Source organism: Emys orbicularis, chromosome 9, assembly GCF_028017835.1.
Source record: "Emys orbicularis isolate rEmyOrb1 chromosome 9, rEmyOrb1.hap1, whole genome shotgun sequence".
NCBI lineage: Eukaryota > Metazoa > Chordata > Testudines > Emydidae > Emys > Emys orbicularis.
Genome location: NC_088691.1, coordinates 26,692,073 through 26,716,874, shown reverse-complemented (window position 1 = coordinate 26,716,874; position 24,802 = coordinate 26,692,073). Strand labels below are relative to the sequence as shown.

At 39.0% G+C, this 24,802-nt stretch overlaps 2 protein-coding genes across 2 annotated transcripts in view; one reads left to right on the top strand and one right to left on the bottom strand.

Annotated features, from left to right (window-relative positions):
- Positions 1-17,351, top strand: part of LOC135883414 (fibronectin type-III domain-containing protein 3A-like) — a 72,596-nt gene extending 55,245 nt beyond the window's left edge. The window contains exons 12-26 of the mRNA XM_065410513.1: positions 789-910; positions 992-1,166; positions 1,602-1,688; positions 1,946-2,084; positions 3,494-3,562; positions 3,848-3,966; positions 4,100-4,205; positions 4,850-5,025; positions 5,812-5,925; positions 6,806-6,955; positions 7,601-7,881; positions 12,919-13,131; positions 14,114-14,280; positions 15,120-15,241; positions 17,037-17,351. Of these exons, the coding sequence (XP_065266585.1) occupies positions 789-910; positions 992-1,166; positions 1,602-1,688; positions 1,946-2,084; positions 3,494-3,562; positions 3,848-3,966; positions 4,100-4,205; positions 4,850-5,025; positions 5,812-5,925; positions 6,806-6,955; positions 7,601-7,881; positions 12,919-13,131; positions 14,114-14,280; positions 15,120-15,241; positions 17,037-17,351 (2,355 nt within the window). The remainder of the gene's footprint in view (positions 1-788; positions 911-991; positions 1,167-1,601; positions 1,689-1,945; positions 2,085-3,493; positions 3,563-3,847; positions 3,967-4,099; positions 4,206-4,849; positions 5,026-5,811; positions 5,926-6,805; positions 6,956-7,600; positions 7,882-12,918; positions 13,132-14,113; positions 14,281-15,119; positions 15,242-17,036) is intronic.
- A 4,214-nt stretch (positions 17,352-21,565) lies between these two features.
- Positions 21,566-24,308, bottom strand: LOC135883702 (growth hormone secretagogue receptor type 1-like). Its single transcript, XM_065410937.1, has 2 exons — positions 23,552-24,308; positions 21,566-21,858 (listed from the first exon to the last, which is right to left on the bottom strand). The coding sequence occupies exons 1-2, from the start codon at positions 24,306-24,308 to the stop codon at positions 21,566-21,568; spliced, it is 1,050 nt and encodes a 349-aa protein (XP_065267009.1).
- Between the last annotated feature and the right edge of the window lie 494 nt (positions 24,309-24,802).

Below are 24,802 nucleotides of genomic sequence, written 5' to 3'. Positions count from 1 at the left end.
TTCTTACTAAAAAATGAGTTTTGTAATGACTGGACAAAATGTCAAAGGATTAATATCTTAGTTTGCATAGGTATCCAAGGGAGTTTGGATGCTTATTGCTACCTTAACTAAGGTTATGTCTTACACTAGAAACAGCTCCTGCTGTGTAATTGATAAGACAGCCAACAGCCAATGTAAGTAACATAGACACACTGCATCACCCTAACTACACTGAAATAAGCCTTACACCTCTGGTGGAGGTGGAGTTATTATGTCCGTGTAGTAGGGCACTTACATCAACGGGAGGAAGGCTGCAGTTTATGTCGACCTAACTGTAGTGTAGACCAGCTCTAAGTCTCAAATTTTTGAGTAGCCCTTCCTGTGATCCTTTAGGTTATTTTTCTCTGCATTCCAAACCCTCTTACCAGTAGGCCTTCGTCTTTCTAGCTCTAATGACCATCCTTCCACTCCAGGAATTCTGTTATATTGTAGTCTGTCTCCCCTCCTCCCCCCATTAGTGACATATCCTCAGTTGTAAGTTATTGGTTTCCCTGTTTGGCTGGTATCCAGCATTGTAAATGTCAGGCCACTGGCCTTCTGATTTGAAAAGTGGTCTAATATAAAAAATAAACAGCTTGGATAAGATCACAGCCTGTCCACATGTAATATTTAGGTTTAATGCTTTTATTAAAATTTTGAATTAGTGGAGTAACAGAGGAAGGTGGAGAGCGGAGGAGATTAAATTTAACCTTAAAAATAGTCCCTATGTAAAAGTTACTTAAGTCTGTCTTTATTTTATTTGTTTAAAGGGAAAGAGTGGAGCCTTCAAAGAATGCTACTATGGGAATCTAAAGCAATACAAACTAACCAAACTTTCTCCTTCTACAAAGTACTCGCTCAGATTAGCTGCTAAAAATGACATCGGAATGAGGTAAAATGTGGTGTTTGTTTCTCATTTTAATTTCTCAACAGCCCAAGCTAATGTTACTAACCTTTAAATTTAACTTTTCAGTGGGTTTAGTGAGACAGTGGCATATTATACAGCAGGAATCGTCCCTTCACCACCACTTCCCCCTCAGTTTACTGAAGCAGGAGTAACATGGTTATCATTAAAATGGAGCCCACCTAATGGCATGTCTTCAGATGACTCTCTGACTTACACTTTAGATATGGAAGAAGAAGATTCTGTAAGTTGGGTTTTCTTAATGTTTTGATGAGTAGTCTGTAATTTCAGGTGTAAATATAACTCATTAAGATTATCCCAAGTTTAATAATATGAAACATTGCACTAAAATTAACAGTTCATAAACACTATAATTAATAAAACAGCTTTTGATAAAGTGGAAATGCTGAAGTATGTAAAGGCCTAGACTATCTAATGATTAAAAAAAAATTCAAGCGCAATTGCTGAAGTTGCCATACTCTTCTGTTTATGAAGTAATTCACCTTATTAGAGACACTTTATATAGTATAGAACCATATAGACTTGGTTAGAAGTGTCCCAGGGGATTTCAAATGGTTTAATGCTTGAGAAATTGTGGAGACCAATTGCTGCTCTTATTGTTTTACCAGGAGAGTTGTTAGTGACTGTATGCCTGTTCTTAATTTTCTGTGCTTTACAGGGTTATGGTTTTCAGCCGAAATACAACGGAGAAGAACTCTCATGCACTTTAAAAAATCTAAGGAGGAGTACTTCTTATAAGTTTAGGGTATGTGCCAAATTACGTATTTGATTTCCTTTTATTTTTTTTTCTGGAGCTATTTGCTAGTAGCACTTGTATGTTGTTTCCTAACCATATACAATAGCTGGCTAACCTAGCAGTAGTAATTTTTCAGTGGGATTACATTTTTATTATGGTGTCAGAAATGTTTTAAAAATAATTGCCTTTCTCTTTTATCTTTGTTTGCAAATTAGCCTGATATTGTCCATGGCAATCAATCAGTGTATTATATTCATTTTTAACAGCTCTCTGCCTGCAACAATGAAGGAAAAAGTATCCCTAGTGAGGTAGTAGAATACAGCACAATTCCTGATAAACCTGGACCACCAAGTAAACCAAGTGTAAAGGGAAAGATCCATTCACACAATGTGAAAGTTACATGGGGTAAGTGAACTTGTGTTAATTTTTGTCTTCCCTTGCTCCTCGAAAGAGAAATGAGCCTATAAGGCCGGGGTGAGAAAACTACGGTCTGGGGGCCGCATCTGGCCCTCCAGATGTTTTAATCCGGCCCTTGAGCTCCTGACAGGGAGCGGGGTCCAGGGCTCGCCCTGCTCCAGCTGGGGAGTGGGATCGGGGATTTGCCCTGCTCCACGCGGCTCCTGGAAGCAGCGGCATGTCCCCCCTCTGGCTCCTACATGTAGGGGCAGCCAGGGGGCTCCACACGCTGCCCCCACCCAAGTGCTGACCCACAGCTCCCATTGTCTGGGAGCTTCAGGGGTGGCACCTGCGGACAGGGCAGCCTGCAGAGCTGCCTGGCTGCGTCTCCACATAGGAGCTGGAGGGGGGGACATGCCGCTGCTTCTGGGAGCTGCTTGAGGTAAGTGCCGCCTGGAGCCTGCACCCCTGACCCCCTCCCGCACCACAACCCCATGCCCCAGCCCTGATCCCTCTCCGTCCCAGACCAGAGCAACCTCCTGCACCCCCAACCCATCATCCCCAGCCAGAGCCCTCCCCTTGGCCCCTCGCACTCCTGCCCCAGACCGGAGTCCCCTCCCGCACCCTGAACTCCTCATTTCTGGCTCCACCCAAGAGCCTGCACCCCCAGACAGAGCCCACACCCCAAACCCCAGTTTCGTGAGCATTCATGGCCCGCCATACAATTTCCGTACCCAGATGTGGCCCTTGGGCCAAAAAGTTTGCCCACCCCTGCTATAAGTTATCATTAAAACAAATTTAAAATAACATAGAGAACTGGTCTAAAAATAGACTATAGTCAGTCTCCATGCAGTTCTTTTCTTCAGAGAAACTTTTAGCCTAAATGTAATATCCTTAAAAATACAAATTTTTCTCCTAATCCCATATCTTTTCAAGATGTATTAATGACCAGCTATTCCTTCAGAATATATTTACCAACTGAGAGATTATTGGATTACCGTACTCTTAACTTTGAGTGTGGCTTCCAAGAAAAATTGCAATTTACACATTAAAGCTTAGTCTTCATATAATATAATTCATTCAAAAAAGAGTAGCAGAACTTTAGCAGCTGGCCTATTGTCTCCTCATACTCTTACTGTGGAGCCCAACCCACTCTATTGCTGTCTTAAAATGTGTATAATATTTCATAAAAACAGATTCTGATAGGACTCTTATATTTTATGCTCTTTCTGAACATGAAACTTTCATATTTCATCTTTTATTGCAGTATTATCGCAATTCCAGTTTAACTTCCCATATGAGTATATTCCACAATGAAAAATATTGTTCTAAATAGTTGATTACAATATGATACATAAACCTCAGGTTTTTTCTAAACTTTTGAAATTCATTGTAACTAAAATGTAACTTTCTTTCAGATCCACCGAAGGATAATGGAGGATCAGACATTTATAAGTATTTTCTGGAAATTTCAGAAACTTTAATTGGTAAGCAATCATTGTAAAGGCCTTATTAAATTTATTGTTCACTTCTATTTACATGTAAATATGTATTGTCATTACTGTAGCAGTTAGAATGTTCATTTTGTTATAGGTGTAGTAGTTAGTTAGGGTAAATTCTGTTTGTATGCATAATGGAACCAATCCAGGATTCAGTTTTCATTCTGTGATGTGTGCGCCTTAAATTAACGAATATGGGGAAAAGTTCAATGTTTTAATATAACAAAACCTTCTCCATTGATTGTAAATTGGTCTTCTTTACTTTTCCCGCAGGAACTAACTGGGAAGTAGTATATAGTGGTTGCACGAGAGAACATGTGTGTGATCATCTCAAGCCTGGTACTTCATACAGACTGAGAGTTTCCTGTGTCAGTAAGGGAGGTGAAAGCCCGGTGAGCCAAGAAGTCACTTGAAAAGAATAAACACATTAGGCCTTGAAAGTAGTTTTATTTCTCCGTTAGTAAAAGAATGTTGTGCAGTGTTTCACAGATGTAACTTTCAAATAATACATGTATCCTTTCCTAGGCTTCTGATGTTCTGACTGTACAAACATCAGCTGTTCCTCCTGGACCTTGCCATGCTCCATGCCTGGTTAGCAAAGCTAAGCCCAGAGAAATAACTCTACAATGGGGTAAGGACCAATGTTTCTGTAGATAGACCTTTCCCAGGTTTTAAACATTATAAAATCAGAAGGCTAAAAACAAAAATTATCCTACAAAACTAAAATTGAAATATCGGGAGACTCATTCAAAAACTTGAAAGCTTATGTAATTAAACTCAGTCAAGAGGAAAAAATGTAAAAACTGTAATACACAGCTCTTCGGTTATACTGTGTATAGCTTGTGGGGCAGTTGGTATATTACTAACGGAACTTTAAGGAGCAGCCAGCACAGAAGCTAGGGAATAGTATGCTATGGTTGGTCTTTACCCTTTACCCATTTGTAGCTGGCAATTGAAAGCAAAAATAAGTTGTTGGTTTTTTTTATTTTTAGCCCTGTAAAGGGGAGAAGTAAGAGATAATATGCATAAATGCCTGATCAAAAAGATTGATATGAATCTTTTACTAACAGACAGATGTGTTTTTTAAAAGGATTAGAGGCTTGTGAATTGTTGCAGCTCAAATAGATGCTGAAACCAAACATCTACAAATGTATTTTTAGAATTCATCTAACTTATGGTTTCATACAGACCATCTTGAAACTGTTATTAAAGTAAGAGCTGTTTTCTGAAAATAATTACTTGGGTTTTGTATTAATGCAACTTTATATTTCATAGATCCCCCTTCCACAGATGGGGGCTCAGAAGTAACAGAGTATGTTGTTGAAATGGCAAACTCTGAACAAGATGAACATAGACAAGTGTATCAGGGTCTGACGACAGAATGCACAGTGAACAATCTACTTCCTGGGAGAATGTACTGCTTCTGGATAAGAGCAGGAAATAAAGCTGGGGTAATCAATCTCTTTATATAATCAGTTTTTGTTTTGCAAGTAACTATACAGGTACTACCACTAATAAGATGGCTATATATTAGGATCCTGGTGGTATTGTTTGCAGCATCTCTGTGGCTTTCCATATTAGTCCCATTGAAGGACTAGTTTGCAAAAGCCCTTCTGGCAAAGAGAAGACAGTGACATTTATGTGCAAGATCATCAGTGACTCAAAGACTAGTTAGGAGCCCAACTGTCCTTTATCCCTTCAAAAAGTTTCTTCTAATTTTGCAGTTGGAGTTTTGTCCCAGTGATCCCATTTTCTGTTATGTCCCATCTAGATTTTGCAGATCACTTTAAATGTACAGTATGTGATAGGCAGGGTAGGAGTAGGGAAGTGGTAGTGTTGGGCAGAGAGGATACCTCCAAGCGATACTGGGTTGGAACTAGGGGTGGGAGCAATGTTTGTCACAGAAGAGTGCCTCTGGAGCAATGCCACTTGCTTTTGGAAGCAAGATGTGACTGCAAGGAAGGGAAGATTTGGGGGGAGGAGTTGAGAGGCTTGCCAGTGTGCAGAACCATACGAGTGGGAGTTCTTTGGCGGTTCTGTGTGCACACAACCATTTGGTGTTGCAGCTGCCCAAAAAGCTCCAGTAGGAGTTGTGAAGTTAGTACTAAGATTTTGCATCACAGTACCTATCAAAATAAAATGGCATCTCTTATTTTCTCCAACTTCTCACTGAGCAAATGTGCATTTGTCCTATTTTTGTGTCATTGCCACACTCTTGCAATTGTATTTCCTTATAGTTTGGCCCTCTCTCTGAAAAAGCAGAGATTTCTACAGCTGCAGGACCTCCTGATCAGTGTAGTACACCCTTGTTAACCTGTAAGGCTGCCAGCTGTGTAGTGGTCACTTGGGAGGTAGGTTTTTTAAATTTTTCATATTAAGGCTTTAGAATTTCATGCATTATATGTAGCACATAAGTAAATACACAAAGAGAAGAATTGAATATATTGATGGAATATTTCAAATGCTTCCCCCATTTTACCAGTACTCAGGCAGAAGTCAACTTTGAATAATTTTGTTTTGTAAATGTTCTCAGCTACAGATTTTGTTCTTGTAATGAGAAAATTGAGTGATATTTAAGCCCTTCTCACAGTGTGGGTGACTATTTGCTGTTAGCACATTTTCCTTAAGTAGTGTGCACACCACTGTTACAACTAGTTACTGGAAAATTATGGAACCAGGTGGGAATTGCAATCTTTGTGAAGAATGTTCCTGTTTCAGTCAAATGGCTAGATGGAGATTTTCTGACCAGCTGTACTTATAGCCATGCTGTTGACTACCTGGAAGGTCTGGATGTTGTTTATGGAATGGTTTTCAAACTGAAAAACCTCCATTTTGCACGCTAGGACTGTACTAGTAATAAAAGTGTTCAGACACCATTGTTTACTAGCATATTTTCAACAGTAGTGCCTTATGTGAAAAAGCACCACTGACCAAAGTCCGATGTGCTATAGGGTGGATACTGTGCAAACTTCTCAATGCAGTTTTGTCAAATTACTCCTGTTTTAATACTTGTATTCCCTGTAGCAAGGAGTGTCATTTGTGTAGTGGTTTGAGGAGGACATATACCCTCTTGAGAGTAGGTAGAAACCAGCCAACTCATTTCACTGATAACTTTAGTGAATCCACACTCTTCTCTACTCATTCCACATTGATATAATCTTAAATATATATTTATAATTACAAATCATGAGCTATCTGAACACTAATCTTTCACTGTCTTGAATTTCCCAGAGTCCTGCATGCAATGGTGCTGAAATTTGTGAATATAGGCTGGACTGGGGACAAATGGAAGGATCAATGCGTATCATATACACTGGCCCTTGTCTGAGCTATGAAGTGAAAGGTCTTACACCTGCAACCACGTATTATTGCAGAGTACAGGTATGAGAGGCTTGCTTTTGTACGTCACTTTAAAAATCAAAACCTAAAGATAATTAGCACCTGAATAAGTACTTAAGATAGAAACTTGGATACAATTCTGGTCCAAATTGTACAGATGCATTGGACGAGGAAAAGGGTTTGGAGAGCATCTTCTGTCACTCCAACCAAAATGTGTACACCTAGGAATAGGATAGTGTTTGATTAAACACTGACTAATGTCTTCTGCGTCTCTTCAAAGTCCCAGATGGTTGTGGCCAGCCGTCTTGGGAACATGTCCAGGCCTGTTACACCCTTATGCGAGATGTCCTTATTGGAAGGTGCTCAAGATCTGCAAGCTATTGCTTACTATATTTCGAAGGAACACAACAAAAAGTGTTTCAGAACAGATTGATCTGAGTTATCATGCAAGACAGAATGGTTAAGGACATACTGCTGCTGTTCTCATTTCTCTCCGCCTCCATGTGAGCTGCATGTACTAAAGTGGAATTTTGCCTTTAGTTCTGGACTGATAAGTTTTCATTATGTTAGGAAAATGCCATCCTCTTGCAAATTTCTGTAATGAAGCACAAAATCAAAGCAGTAGCTTTCTCAAAGACAAGATAGAAAAATGTGGACTCTTTGAACACAACGGGATCTCTCTTTCAGGCTGTGAATATAGCTGGAGTTGGATTGTTTGGAGATATTGGTGTGGTAACAACACCAGCATCGGTGCCTGCAGCAGTGTCAGTACTACATCTGCTTGAAGAAGATCAGATGGAAATTCCTGGTCCCTTGTCAATATGCCTTGCCATTCAGTGGGAGGAACCATGTTGCCATGGGTCAGATGTCATTGGATATAATATAGAATATGGGGAAAAGCAACTTGTAACTGTTGGTAGAGTTACGAGCCATATTCTGGAGAATCTGCACCCTGACACTTTGTACAGGTGATTATTCCTTATTTTATTCTGAAACTAGTCTTGTAGCTATTTTAACATACTATGTTCTGGACTATTTTTTTTTTTCCAGGTTTTTTTTGGTCTACTAGTCCACTTCATTAAGGTGAACATGCTGTAAGCCCCAGAGTGTGCATTTATGTAATGGGTTGTCTTCAGAGTGGTTGACTTTTTAAAAAAAAAACACAAAGTGAAGACACTGAGTCCCGGAGCCCTAAAATACAGCGTACATTGTATCAGTACGTTGCTGAGGTCACAGCAGAATGAAGAGACACAGGCAAATATCTAGATTTTTCTCTATTTGTCTACAACTTTATTAGTACCCCAAAATGCAGAAGCCTGATAAAGAGTTAGTCTTTGTAAGTCAATTCCCTCCTGTGATGGAATCCGTCCTAGCTACTTTCCCTAACTTTATGGGGGATTCTGGGATTCTGCCCCAACACACTAAATCAGGACAATTGAAGAGGTTGCCAGGTCCACTGGTTTTAAGGAAACCAGTGTGTAAGAGATTTCCTCTTTTGCACCAAGAGTGGCATCCTCCTGTGGTTAATTATTTGGAAATTGGTTGGGGTAAGTCCAAATACCAGTTTTGAGTAACTATCTAATTTTCATATATTTGTCCCTTTAACTACCCTCTTGCCACACTAACACCACCCTCCTCCACCAGCTCACACCCCAATGCCTTCAGAAGTTGTGACAATACAATTGCAGAAAGAAAGAAAAACGTCACAGGAAATCAGGGAAGGAACAAATGGAACATGATTGCAGGTTGAACCCAACATGAGCTATAGCAGTGAAGCTTAAATTCATAACTTTGATAGACACTAATAATCATGGACTGAATAGAAACACTGGATTTATGTCTTATAAAAATCCATAACCCTTAATAACCCCTCCAAGCTGTCTTCTCTCCTGCCCTTCCCCCAGCTCCCCAGTGACTGGAGGGGTATTAACGGGCCACTTAACACACATTTCAAGGGATCATTCAAAGTTAACTACTTATGCTAAACAAGCTGTTCCACCTTCTTGTTTAGCTGTGACACTCTTAGTACGTTTCCGAGACCTGAAGAAGAGCGCTGTGTAGCTTGAAAGCTTGTCTGTCTCACCAACAGAAGTTTGTCCAATACAAGATATTACCTCACCCACCTTGTCTCTCTTATATCCTGGGACTCATTCATCTCTATTACCCACGTACCAGCTACAGCTACAGTCAAATGGGTCCTGAGAACTCTTTAAGCTCCTGGGAGGGCAAAAAGCCATCTTTGGACTTATTTCCACTGTGATGATCAGCTAGTCGGTGAAGATGGCCTCTGCACCCAGTTGCCATGGTATTCTCAACCAGGCAGTGGCAGCTCATTGCCATTGTAGTCCCCTCCTCATAAGATCCACCACTTGCACCTGGAGAACTGGCAGCTAGTGAGATTGGCCTGCATTCTTATTTGCTGCTACAACCCAGCCATTTTGTCTTATTCAGTTGCAGGACTGAGCTTAACTCTCAGACTGACTGTGGTCCGTTTTTCAGCTTACTGGTTTTTTTTCTCAATCCTTACAGTGCTGAATAACTTCAAAAAATATCAGGGCTGTGATAGTGGGCAGCATGGTAACATTGCTTTAATTGAACTTCACTGAAGAGAAGTCCCTTTGGCCATTAGCATTCCAGATACCAGGAAATGTTACCAAGTGCAAACAGTACTCTGGGTATTAAAGAAACAGTATGGATTCTTGATCAAACTAGTAGTCCCCATCTAGCCCTGTTTGGCTCCTGACAGCAGCCAGTAGCAAATGTTTCAGAGGAAGGTGGACAATTATGGAATTACTTGCCGATGGTGGAGTTTCTTCCTAAATCCATGAGTTTAGTATTTGACTTGTGCCCTAAAACATCTTAAAATAACAACAACAACAACAACAACAAAAAACACCTCTTTTGAAGCTGACTAAGCACTTTAGCATCCATGATATTTGGTAACAATGAATTTTAAAAGCTAATTTGGACTTCCTTCAAATCAGATTTAAATCTGTTGCCTCTTCTTTTATGAAATAGTGAACAGGAGTAACTGAGTGACCTCTATTATTTGTATGTTCATCTGTCATGTCCCCTCTGTCATTTCTAAACCGTACCAGTCTGTTCAAGCTCTCTTCATATGAAAGTCTTTCCTTGCCTCTAATCCTTTTGTCACCCTTCCCTGAGCTTTATTTCTGCTGTCTTTTTGAAGTCGGAGTGTAGAACTGGGGATCCTAAGTGCTACAATACAAATAATAGAGCTGAACAGAGCAGTCTAGGTGAAGGCATACCACTGACTTCACAAAGGCATCGTAATATTGTCATCACTTTTTGTCCCATTCCCCCTGTATCCTTTGTTTACTTTTTTGGTTGCCAGGAGACAAGTGGCAGAGGCTTCATTGAGCTGTCCATAGGACATCAGATAGCTTTCATGAGAAGTTGCAGTTAAAAGTCCAGCAAGGTCTACCACTAGTTCAAATTCTTCCTTTCAGAATTGCATTGCTTTAAATAATTTTGTGGTTTCAGTTAGCTGGGTTGTTTTTTTTTTAAATAGTTTTTCCTTCTTGGTAAAGAATGCATTGAAAATCCATATTAAAATATTTAAGTCCAACTTCAGTTATAGTGCAAAATATCATTATGATTGGCTATGTAGTTTTTCTATTATTGGTAGTGTTTCCAGAATGCCAGAAGTATGGTAGGTGTTTCTACAACACTGGCCATGGACCTTGGCCTGAAGAGCCTGGACACCCTAAAAACCAAGGTGTTTCCTTTTGTTTTGCCTATATAGTTATGGACTTCTGTCCTAACAATAAAACAAATCACACTTTGAATTCTGGAACTGATCTTTCATAACTGTATTTATTAGTCACAAAATATCTGTGTTTTGCTGGAAGCTTCCACAAAATGCTAAGAAATGTCCACATACAAGTAGAAAGTCTCTGCCACAAAGACCTCACAATCAAAGAAGACAAGCAACACATCAAGAATAAATCATGCCAAACCAAACTAATGTCCTTCTTTGACAGGATTGCTAACCTAGTAGATGGGATGGAGGTGGAGGTGGGGGAGACAACAGCATACGTGATATATCTTGATTTTGGTAGGCTTTTGACACACTTCCACGTGACATTCTCATAAGCAATTTAGGGAAATATGGCCTAGATGAAAATACAATAAAGTGGGTGCACAACTAATTGAAAGACTGTACTCAGAGTAGTTATCAATGGTTTGCTGTCAAAGTGGGAGAATGTATCTAGTAGGGTCCCAAGGGGTCGCTCCTGTGTCCGATACCATTCAATATTTTCATTAATGACTTGGATAATGGAGTGGAGAGTATGCTTATTAAATTTGCTAGTGACACCAAGCAGCAGGGGTTTAAGGACAGGGTTAGAATTCAAAATGACCTTGACAAATTGAAGAGTTGATCTGAAATCAGCAAGATGAAATTCAGTAAACACAGGTGGTGTGCGCTTCACTTAGGAAGGAAAAATCAAATGCACACCTACAAAACAGGGAATAACTGGCTACGGTAGTAGCACTGCTGAGAAGAATCGGGATTATAACGGATCCCGCAAACTGAGTATGAGCCAACAATGTGATGCAATTGCGAAAAAGCTAATATTCTGGAATGCATTGACAGGAGTGTCATATGTAAGACACAGGAGGTAATTGTTCTGTTCTACTGGGCACTGATGAGGCCTCAGCTGGAGTACTGTATCCAGCTTTGGGCACCACACTTAAAGAAATATGTGGCCAAAGTGCAGAGAACAGAGGAGAGCAACAAAAATGATAAAAGGTTTAGAAGACCTGACCTGTGAAGAAAGGTTAAAAAAAAATTGGGTATTTTTAGTCTTGAGAAAAGAAGACTGAGGGGGGACCTGATGACAGTCCTCAAATGTTAAGGGCTGTTACGAAGAGGACAGTGATCAATTGTTCTCCATGTCCTACTGAAGGAAGCACAAGAAGTAATGGTCTTAATCTGCAGCAAGGGAGATTTAGGTTTAATATTTGGGACATAACTATCCTTATAGTTAGAAAGTAAGTACTGAAATAGGATTCCAAAGGAGGTTGTGAAATTCATGTCATTGGAGAGTTTTAAGAACAGATTAGATAAACACCTGGCAGGGATGGTCTCAGGGGCTGAACTTAGAGGCTCTCTTGAGGTCTCGTTGAGACCTACATTTCTGTGATTCTATGTGAAGGATAGATGAAAGGGGTAAAATTAAATTCTGTTCACTTTATGTGCATTGTAAATGTAAATACTATTTTTTTTAGTTTTGTTAAATATACATCTATATGTAACTGTCCTTCAATCTATTTTAAAAATTAGTAGGCTAATAAAGTTTAAAATATCACATCTGTAGGTTAACCTGTAAAACTCAAATGGGGGAGGGGAGGGAATAACATAGTCACGCCTATCATTTTGTCCTTAGTCATCACATTGTGCCTGTGTTTTACAGTTTGTTAGATGCTTTACTAGAGAGGGAAGGAGAATTACCAGATGAGCTGAAATACCCAGTCAAAACAGGGTGAATTAAGGCAAATTTCCTTGCTTTGTGTTTTAAGATTACACCATAACCTGCTTTAACTCTGAACTCTTAAAAAATTGTAACTTGCACGGTTTACCTTCATGAACAGCAGCAACTGTGCTTCCATTCTGCAGTACTTCTCAGTATTATTTAGGATTATTCTATGCAAAATCCCACTGAAAACCTTGTAGTATTTGTCTCACTTGTATTCCAGATATTAGCTCAACTTGAAAGAGATCTTCTCTCTTAAACCATTTTTTTTTTAAATCAACTCTGAAATCTCTAACTGTAGCTTTATAACTTTTGTGGTGTTTGGTTCTTTGCAGATGACAATTGAGATTTTGCTTCATTGCAGAATATTATCAGGGGCTTGTATAAGATTATTTCAATACATCAGTAATTGTAAATTTCAATCAGTAAAAGTCTTTTTTAGTACATTATTTAACCTAGTATTTGTAAATTAACAACCAACCTTTTTTCCCCCTCTCTCACTTGAAGAATTAGAATACAGGCCATAAACAACTTTGGAGTTGGTCCTTTCAGTCATTCCATTAAAGCCAAAACAAAACCACTACCTCCTGACCCGCCTCATCTTGAATGTGTGGTCTTCAGCTACCAGAGCCTTAAACTGAAATGGGGTGAAGGTCCTAGTAGAGCTTTAATTACCAATCCTACACAGTTCAACTTGCAGATGGAGGATAAGTTTGGCAGGTGAGATCATTACTGTACAATTTGGAACATTCAGAAGCCTGCTGATGTTTTACAGCTTCATGTCCTGTTTTGTAGTCCACTGTGATCTTATCTAGTTAATGGGTCTGATGTATATCATAAAACTATTCATTTCCTCACTTCTGTTAGTGGATATAGTTTATTGGATGACAAAACTGGAAAGATAATCAAGACTATAAGCGTTAAGCCCACTTGCTGTCTAAATTGCATTTGTATGTTTCCTTAGAACTCTCATGGTGGAATCGGATATTCAGTTTCATTTTCCAGTGGAAAAGCTAAATTGGGTGTATCTGATTCATTGTATGACATGAGAAATTAATACTTAGCACTTGCATAACATCTTTTATTCAAGATTAAGAAAGTTGAATTGTTACATTGTAATAATGTAATACATTAACCTATAAGTGTATTGTCAGTTTTCTGTATTTAAAAAATATCTGTTCTAAATTTAAAGGTTTAGTGTATGTAACCGACAAATAGGGTGAACAATTCCTTTTTGACCTAAGATTATAAAAGCGTATAAACCTTTTTTCCCCCCCAGAAGTTCTCAATTCCTCTAACTTAAAAATTTGAGAGGTTGGGAAAGAAAGTGCATGACTAACCATGTGTAACAAACCTCCTGTGTAATGTTCCAGCCTAGTGCAAATCTTTAGATTTAATGATAGATCCCATAAAATGAGTGGGGGGGGAAAGGCATTGGCACTCCCTGGTGCTGACAACTCACTGTTATTGTTGTGAATGACACTAATACACATAATGAGCTATTTATTGCAATAAAAGAGGTCTGTTTGGTCTAACACTTGTGTAACAAACTTAAGGTAAAAGTCACAATTTTTGTAATAAAATTTTACAAACAAATGTCTTTCACCCTTCACACACTTTTCAGTGTTAGAACTACACAAACTAATTTATGTTAATGTTTAAACATGTACACATTTGTAAAAATAAATAAATTTTTTTTTAGATTTGTTACTGTTTATAGCGGACCTTGTCATACGTACAAGGTGCAGCGACTCAGTGAATCCACTACATACTATTTTAAAATCCAGGCATACAATGATGCTGGAGAAGGGGAGTTTTCTGAAGTTTATGCTTTCACTACAACCAAATCTCCACCAGCATCTCTTAAAGGTGAGCATTCATCATACAGCATTCTAAAAGTTGTTGTAATTCTAGTGCGTAAAAAAACAATAGCATACCGGTTCTGTTCATTCCCTCTGAAGCACTTGGTATTGGCCACTGTTGGAAGACAGGATACTGGGCTAGATGGACCTTTTTCTGACCCAGTACTGCTGTTCTTATATTTGATATTAAAAATAGATTCTCTCCCCTATCTAGCCCCTTTGTCAAACACAGGCAGTGCAGATTTGCTGGATACTGTGACTGTATCTGGCCAGCTAGGAATTCTCCTACTGGGACGAAACATTCTGCAGGTGTTAAACCAGTGTGGCACATCACCAATGATTAAAGATTGTTCAGGCCAAATTATGTTTTCAGAAGCACCTTTGCATCCCCCTCAAGTCTTGCAACAGAGTTGCACAGTCTCAGAGCATATTTGGCCTGCAAAACCTTTCATTGGTGAGATATGCAAAATGGAAAGAATCCTGACCCAGCCTCAGTTTTGGGGCTAACAGATGAAAAAAAAACTTTTGCTACCAAATTGTAAACAAGTTGTATGTGGAAAAATGGACACACAGCAATAATGGGCTCAATCTTTACTAAGATACTTTAAGATAGAATTACTTTTTAACAGAGATCCGACCACCACAAAATTGAATACCCGTCCTGAGCCTGTTAACAGCCCCATTCAGAATCACTTCTTCATTAGTGGGGTGGCTGGATTACTAAAGCCATGTCCTTAGTCATGTAAAAAAGGGATTACAGTGGTTTCAGGTTAACCATGAAAAAATAGGTTTTTCTAAGTTTTTTTGAAAGGTTGTGTGTGGATTCTTGTTTTTTTTTCCCCCCAGCACCCAAAGTAAATCAGGTGGGAGAAAACATCTGTGAAATCACATGGGAGCCTTTACAATCAATGAAAAGAGATTCCATTGTTTACATTCTTCAGCTTGCCAGTGGGAGAGAGGTTGATCAGGTAACTTTAAAATTTCATTTGCTATTTTTTTAAAAATTATTCTAAGAATAATTAGAATAATAAGAATTCTAAGAATTCTTTTTTTCTTTTTTTTTTAAGATAATCAAGTCTCTGAATGTTACTAAAGTCACGTCCACTAGCGAGCTTACAGCGGCATCAATGCAACTGTGCTGCTGTAAGATCGCTCATGTAGTTGCTCTATGCTGACATAAAACCATCTCAATGAGTGGCGGTAGCAGCTCTCCCGCCGACATAGCGCTGTGCACACTAACACTTATGCCAGCGAAATGTATGTCACTCGGGTGTGTGTTTTTCACATCCCTGAGCAACATACGTTTTGCCAACATAAGACATGGCATTAGGCTGATTAGATTTTAAATTGTTCTAATACATACTGCTCTTGCTCAGCTTTCTTCAAATTGAATGCACTCAAAGTAATAAATTTGAATCCCCTACTCTAATTTATAAATTTTTAATGAGACCATAAGAGGCACAGAATTCAAGTAGTGTATTAATCTAGGAAGTTAGCCAGAAATGATACGGGTTTTTTCCCCAGAGGGAGGGGGTGGAACATGACGAGTTCTGTTTGCACAATTGTGAAAGTAGTGGTTGGTAAGTACCAATTCTGAGATGACAGACTTAAGACTCTTGGTTTTTAGACTGCCTAGCCCTCTTGTGCACACTTTCTTGACCACTACTAAAACCAGGCTCTATAAACCATCCTCCCTCGTGTGGATATTAAACCTGGAAAAGTCTGGTTGCCTTTTTATTTTTGAACAAACTACGTCAAACTATTAAACTATTGTGAACAGTTTTAACAATTACAGCTGGGGCAGCGCAGTCTCAAAAGGATCTTTCCAATTTTTATGCATATCTTCATGTATCACTGTCATGCACAAAGCTTTTGATACCATTGCAAATGTTGAATGCCTTATGTCACTGAAAACCTCAAGTAGGTTTTGAACAGGGTAATTTTCAAAAAGCTAGAATTGTTTTTGTTCTATCTCACATGTAAAGAACTTCCTATTGACCTGAGTGTACCACCATGCACAGGAGCAGCCTCATTATTTGGGGGAAGGTTAATGAGATTCTTTAGCATACATGCCAATCTAACAGGCCCTTCACAAATCTGGCCCCTCTCCTTATCCCAGTATTACCAGCCTGGCTCTCCCTCGTTACCTGTCTGCCCACTTTTTCTGCAAACAACTTTGTGCTTTCTTGTACTCTACCCCTTAGGTAGGAGCACTCTGTCAGAATGGATTTGTAAAACCACTGCCATAATCTCCTCCCAAACCCCACTTGTACTATGAAATGAGCCAAATAGTAAAGGCAAGATTAAAGAACAGTTGGGGATTTGATGTTTATGTGGGTGAGGGATAACTGTACGTTTTATGCCCCTACCTATCCCCAGCACTTCATTTGTTGCTTATCTTAAATTGTAAACTCTGGAGCAGGTGCTTTCTTCCTTTAGGATGGACTGTCGGCACTACCCTATAGCTGTAGTTTTTTCAGAGGCAAGGCTTGAAAGGATGGCAAATAATTTGTCATCTTTAGGGGAACATCACGGGCAAGTTTTCACTCCTAGTTCTCCTTTACATTTTAAAGACTGTTCGCTAGGAAACTCTTTAGAAATAAAAGCAGAGATTCTTTTATTTCTAGGGCCCTCAAATTGGATGGGTGAGGAAGGCTTCCCAGACCCTTGCAGGCCTGCTCTGGTTGCACTGCCTATTGTCTATTGCTAGATATTGGGAAAGTGAAATAGATGAGCAATTTGTTCGCTCTTTTTATTATTTAGGTATACAAGGGATCAGAGACTTCATTCCGTTTCACAAACTTTCAGACAAACTGTGAATATCGGTTCAGAGTCTGTGCTGGACGCCAGTATCAAGATTCTACTGGATTACAAGAACTGTATGGACCTTACAGTCCCAGTACAGTATTCTCATCTCAAAAACAAGAGTTGGTTCCACAGTGTACTGATTCTACAGCTAAATTTGCAAAGATTAAGAAGACGTTAAGTGATGAGCAGTTTGCTTTTGTTCTTCTTGTGGGGTTTGCAATGGTTGCTATTTTGTTTGCTTTTGTTATTCAGTACTTTGTAATCAAGTAGATTGTTTAAAGCCTAGTCGTTATTCAGCTTTTTATGACCGTTATTCTGGGTATTTATGTTGGTTAATTCTAAATAATATCCTAGCTGGAAATGATTGTATAAGTGACACACACACTTATTTCCATCTTTGCTGCTGACTGACATTGAGACTGGGTTGGCAGAACCTTTCTAAGTAAAGAACACACAACTGCCATAGAAAGGGTAATCCTGGGTCCTCTGTAATCAGGGTTAGCTGTTAATAAAACAGCAAAAAACTGCCTCCCCCCCCCCCCCCACACACACACACACAGTCTTTCTCAATATCAAAGCCTAGGCCCTTTGGCCAGTTAGAGAAAAGGCTTTATATAAAGTCTTTTGAAGTACAACTAGGCAAGTGGTAGTGGATCAGCAATTTTTAATCAAGTATTGTTATAGTTTGGTATACATGAAATACAGCAGCAAAAATGCTTGAGCTTAGAACAGTACTGTACTGCAGAACATTGCTAGAGCAAACCACATTTAATATACTGTAGAAGAAAAACAAAATATGATATTACTACTTTACAGTTATTTTAATGTTTGGGGTTCAATAATTAATATTTCAAGTGTTAAAGTACAGGTGCCAGCATTTTTAGAATTTTAATTAAAAATGCTAGAGGGATGTAATGTACAAACAGAGTGATTGCATTTGTATGTAATATTGCAAATTGGTCCTCTTTTGTACTTTACATTTCTGAATTAAATGCTTTCAGCAGTTGGTAAATAACTGTTGGCCCAATCCACATTTTCATTCTCAGTGCCTGAGAGAACAGTAATTTCCTGTGCATCTGATTAAATCTTTTCAGCATTTTCAGAGAAGGCACAGATTTTTGTCTTTAAGGAGAGAGAGTGCATTTATGATAAATGTTTCACTATTGGCTCAAACTGAGCAAATGTTTTTGTACTATTCTTAACCTAAAAATAAAAAAGTTCAAACTGCTTTTGGATGCTCTTCTATCCTTATCTGAATTATCAAACTATACATGAAATATTTTTAGGTAACATTTATACAATGTTTTAAATTAATTGCTATCACAATGGTGGCAGTTCACATTCCATTGTGGTGGTGGTGAGAATTTTCAGTTTGCTATGAAACTTTTCCAAAACTTGTCATGCATGTCTGACTGTGTTTTGAGGAATATTTTTGGTGGATACTATGCACTACATATGACTGTTCCTTGTCAAACATATTCTTTAGATATCTGAAGATAAGTCTGACAGCTATTTTCTTTACATCAACTGTTTTGAAAGCTGGAAGCCACAAATTTAGACATTTGTTTCCGAATGGGTCATCATAATTATTTTGGCATTAAAAGAACATGCCATAAAGTTACAGATTTAACATATTTAGCAAATGCTACAGCTACATTTCATGTACATTGGGGCAGTGCACTTGCATGTGGGATAGTACTGTTGGGTACAGGCTAATTCTTTCAAAGAATAAAACATCTTAAGGATGTTTCTCCTATGTCTGTTAATAAGTTAGTTTGAGGCATTGTGTTGCATTTCAAATGTGGAAATCCTAAATTATGACATAGTATCAGTTAATATTCTTAAAAGCAGATCTATGGTGCAATCTGAAATTAACCTTTTCAAAAATATACTCTTCATTTTGTACTCTATTTATTTTGATTAAAAAATCCTGGAAAATGTATGTTTGAATGTATTGTTCTACTTGTAGCAGAACTTTAAGTTAATCATTTATATTGTGGAAGTCTCTCTTCAGTGTTGGAAAGAGTTTTATACAGATATTAGTGTCTTTAGTTTGCCGAAGTTTACAAATATGCCTTCTTTATTTCCTTTCATATTTTACTTTTAGAAAACAATAGACTGCCTTCAGCAAATTTCTTTCGCCAAAGGATTTTTTCTTTAACTCTTAGACAGAGCAAATCATTTAGTGATTTATTTGGCAATAGCATTTCTGACAGGTTTTTAAAATAATAAAGTAGGCTTTCAGAATAAATATTAACCAAAATCATGACTTCCTAGAAAATTAAAATGAATTGCCACAAAATGTTCATATTTCCAGGAAATATACTGGAAAGTATAGTGTAATGTAGATTTTATATTGACTGTTATACATTCCAGATTGATGTACTCTAGAGGCATTAACATATTAGATATCTTCATTTTTTTTGCATTGTAATTTTGAGATATTTCAAACTTATGTTAAAGCTGCCATGCATTGTATTACTAAATTGTAACTATCAAATAGATAATATATTTAATACAGCCAATAAAAAATACAAGTTTTCAAATTTGATTATATATATTTGTGTATTTAATTTGTGAATAAGAAAATAACTTCCTTCTGGAGCAATCCGGTCATCTGTGTAGTATGTAGTTTAGGATGAAGGAAACAGCAACATGGAATTAAGTTGCTTTGTAGCATCAAAGGGCTATATCATCTTAAACCTACAAATGAGAGAGGTGCTCAGGAAGTTCCGAGATGAAACTTGTGCAGTTCCAAAGGTGATATCTCCATGTGGGAGGAGGTTTGTGGAGGGGATGTAGTTCTCCCACAGCACAGATTTCCCAAGTTCCATAGGCAACTACCAGTCCTTCTGTGCCCTCCTCTATTGGGGATTGTGCTGCCATTTGTTCCCCTCCCCACCTCCAGTGCAGTGGAAAGAGCGGGACTCCAGTAGTTAATTCCAATGGGTTTGTCCAGGGAATCATCTAAAGGAAACTCACTGAAATTGTGTAGATCAACTGTTCCCTGGCTCTGCCCAGCCACGATATGTCCAGGAAGGGAGAAGGGATTATACCAGATTGGCTCACTTCCTTTCCCTCAAACTGTTTTTGGCCCAATTGCAATGGAATTTCCACTGCTTTGATTTCACAGTGCTCCATCCAGTGGAGAATATAGCCTATTATTCCTTATAGAATTAACCTCATCACCTCTTTTTCCTATGCAAGATTACAGGGCAATGCATTAAGGGCAAAAAATAAATCTTACAATCTACTAATGAAATGAGTGAACTTGGTGATGCTGTTCTGTTTGCTATAAGCTGATGGATTCCATCCTTTGGAACCACTGTGTACTATTCTTTATAACTCTGTTTCTAGTTATTCAGATGAGAAGCAGCATGTATGACTAAAAGTGGTGATTGAAAATGGTCTCATTAAGATCAACATTTTGAAAAGGAAAGCAGCATTGAGTGATGTGATATAGCACCACTCTGGTGGTGTGTGAAGTGAGGTGTGGCAGGTTGTTGTGCTCTGTCAGAACAACACAAACAATTTCTCATGAAATGGTGACAGAGCAACAAAGGCAGGATTGCTTGGACATAACCTTGATTTCCACCAGGGAAAATTAAGCTTGAAATAAACTCCATCCTCTCTCTACCCATCGAAGTCCTTTGCCTTTAATGCAAGTGCAGTAATCTGGCTGTCCAAACAATATAATTTCGTTAACCCCCCTTGAGGATGGCCTTGAGGTTAAGGAACTGGCATGAGAGTTGGGTTCCATCCCTGTGTCACAAACTTCTTGTGGAAGTTGAGCAAGTAACTTTCTCTGCTTCTCCCTCCCTTCCCCAATCTGCAGCTTACTTTTTTGCTTCCCTTTGTAACGGACATGCAGCTTTCACAATTGTAACACCTTAATATTTTTCTTTCCCTTCCCTTTAAGGTTTGCCCAGTTATTAAATATATTAAAATGAAGAGAACAAAGGTAGATTCATTCAATCCAGCTTGTCTGTTTTGATTAGTTTTCATACATCAAACAAATGCTAAGAACTTGAATGAGGACGTTGAATAGATTCTGTATCCACTATAACCAAAAGCTGTGATCTTGTAGGGTTTAGGACAAATCCACTAGAGGATGACAGTTTTGTGGCTAGTTGGAACTGCACAGACACACATTGCAAGGCAATTGACTGAAGCCATTGGCACTCAAGAGTGAGTCATTACTGGCTTCTGGTTTTGATTTGATCCTGACACTGCTAAAATTTTATAAACATTGCAGGAAATACTAGTGACATCACCCTGAAGCAGAAGGAGTGACACTGGTTAATGGAGAATTTTGTGCGCACAGATGGAAGCAGCAAGCTTTTTCCATCCCGAGAGTGATTAAAATCCCCCCTTCACCTACAACATGCACCAGTGCCATGGCTTGATATTAACATATAGTTCACAAGCATAGTGGACAGCTGTAATCTAGCTGTACAGGACACTATTTGTCAGTGCTGCACTGTTTACATGACAGAACTGACTTCTGTACCTTCAAAAGAAGTCCTTTCGCTCCTTGTCAAGTTTCTGGATTGCCAGACTTGACTGTAGTTCAGAATTTTGCTCGTTGCTTTTCTGTATTTTTGTGACATGACATTGTAAAGTATTGGGTTTATAGATGCTCCAAGGTAAAAGAGAAGCATGGCAATGAGATTGAAGTACTGAGTGATGTCATACAGGATGGTTGTGGTCTGGGCAAAGAGGATTCGGCCGATGTGGAATGGTAGCCAACACAGCACGAAGGCCAGGACTACTACTGCTAAAAAGGAAAGGAATATATTTTAGTACAGTCATTTTGAAGCACTGTTTGTTCTGTCTCTTTAAACTACATTGTGGCTGAAACCTCAGACTACTACATTAATATGTACCGTAACATGCTACCACCTGACTTGTGCAGCCATTTTTGCTTCATGTTGGCAGGTAGATATAAGCACTGGGGATTTGTTTGCCTGCTGCAGTGTTGTGTCCAGGGTTCAAATAAAAGACCCTTTAAATGTATGTAGTACAGTAACAAGAAAGGAACAAAACCAGGCTAAGTTACAGAAGCATTGATACTTCAGCGTTGTTTCTTGCTGTTAGATTGTTATCCTGAAATCTACCTCAGTCATCAGTGAAATATTTCCCAGGGGAGTGGGGCAGGGTCCTCAGTAGGGAAGTGAGTGAGATCAGATGAGGAACAAAGTGTCTGGGTGGGCCCAAACACAGAAAGGGATGGAAAAGGGGAGTGAAAAATCTGGGAGATGAATGGAACAATAAAAAAGATGCAGAGGAAGAAGTGGGGAGAGGGAATGCCGGGGAAGGAAGACACTGAAAAAGAGACATTTTTAGATGCCATAGTAGACAGGGAAACAAAAGTTGGAGACAATAACAGTTGATGGAAGGAGAAAATGCACGGCTCTGAAGTTAATAAATTCTACTGCATGGATCCATGTTCCTGCATTTCACTGTGTTTCCTGCAGAAAGTGAGGGAGCTGAAAAGAAGCAAGATTCCACTTTGAGCTCTGGAAAAGAGGGCAATTTTGGAGCCATTCACAGCCACTGGGGGATGATAACGGATCTGTGAATAGACTGAGGCCAGGGCCATCAATGCTTTTACCTCCACTGCGAGCACAGAGAGTTGGTACCTGCACCCACTGAATTTTGCTGACAGCAACAAGCAATGGGTATTTTGCTCATCTGAGATGAGCGAACAGGCTCAGTGAAGCTTTAAATGTTGTTAACCCAAATAAATCCTTTGTTTTATCAAATTGGTATGACTGCTATCTTAGTTGTGACTGGGGATTGAACCAGAGACCTTCAGAGCTAAAAGGATGAGTCACTACAGCTGGAACTAAAGTCGGAAATGCTGCTGTGGGTTCAGACTCCTAGCCCCTGTTCCTGAGCCACAGAGGATCACACACCACATGCTGACCAGTGGGTTCTGTAATGAGTCTACTAAAATGTTAAACATGATTTAAGAGGAAATAAAGCCAATGTTTAACTAGGCCTGGACACATGATTTTGTTCAGATTGTGGCCCAAAGCTTAATTGCTAAAACACATGAAACTTTCTGTGGGAGAAGTGAGAGTGGCTGGCTTGAAAAACTACTTGTCAGACCATGACTGCTAAGTGCAGGCCCCTCTTGACACACACAAATCAAACTTGATCAGATTTGCTTTTAAAAAAAAAAGTCACAGCAACATCATACATTTCTTTTTGCTGCTATTCGGACTTTGCATCAGTCCAGAGCAAACTGTGAGTTTAACTGTGCACACGACCAACCTACACACAATTCAAATTGGGGCCCTGTACCATGAACGTGACTAAATGAAGTAAAATGTACTAACCTTAAATCTGTAAGGGCCCTTCCTTGCCTTTTCTGTCTCACCTCCCTCTTTCCACCTTTTCTTTGTGTCTGGCCTAGTGTGATATAAAATGTAGCTGTTTAGCCTGGTCTCAAGCCAGATCCTTACCTAGCATTTTGACAGTTTGTTTGTGGTACTTTTCTCTGCTTGCAGCCTGAGGTCCTCTCAGCTTGTGCCTGGTTCGCCAAAGCTTTCCACAGATGAGTCCATAGAGCAGAGTCAGGCAAAGCACTGGTAGGAAAAAATAAATGGTTGAAACCCAAGTCATTGTTTCTAAAAGTCCTGTGCGGGCTGAGCGTTCTATGTAATTGCACTCCTTGGCTTCATCAGGCAGGCTTCCATTGCGGTGTTCCACACCAAACAGGAACAGAATTGGGCTGGCAGTCAGGAGAGCCCACACCCATAAAGAAAGGATGATCCTTTTCACCCTGCATTTAGTGATTGTCGTTTTGGCTTTCAAAGGAAAGCATATTGCAAAATACCGCTCGACACTCAAAGTGGTGATGTGCAAGATGGTGCAGTATGTGCAGGTTTCACTGAGATAAAATAAAAATTTGCAGAGAAAATCCCCAAATATGTATGGTTTGTATTTCCAAATCCTGTACAAATCAGAAGGCAGACCAAGGAAAATCAGAATGTCAGACAACGCCATGCTGGATAAATACATGTTAACTGTAGTTCTCATTTCCTTGTATCTTTTGAAAATTAATAGTGTTAGCAAATTCCCAGTGATACCCAAGAAAAACATGATGCTGGAAATTATAGTCACAGGCACCAGGACATGAATGTCAAATAAAGAAAAAGACTGCTCTTCATAGTAGTCTGTATCATTTTGGAAATAGCTGTAATTTGAGAAAGAATCCATGTCTGGTCTCAAAAGAAATGGTAGTGTTGGCTGCAGATCATTTGATATCATCGGAGTGATATCAGCCACCTCGTCATCTCCTTTAAAGATCAATTTTAAAACAAAAACTCAAAATAATTATCATCAAAATATTGGTTGGATATAACTGAATATGGAAATAGCCACTAGGCTGTTGCGAGAGAGTGGCTATTGCTTACTATACCAAACATTTTGGAATAAAAAAAAAATTGAAAATGTACATTTTTACTGTTTGCTTTACCCTGCTTCAAAATAGCATTTGTATCTTGACAATTCCACCAAGGGTATTTCTTGAAAGATGGAGCCAATGTGGATCCAAATAGATACAATCCATCTTAACAGGCAGCGAGACATGGACTGAGAAAAGCATTGTTTACCTCTGCGAAAGTTTGCCAGAATTTAAGAATTTGCAAGTTACAAAAGTTCAGACCCTTTCTTGACAAAGAAGCGCTCCTTTCTAAAGAACCCTTCAAAGC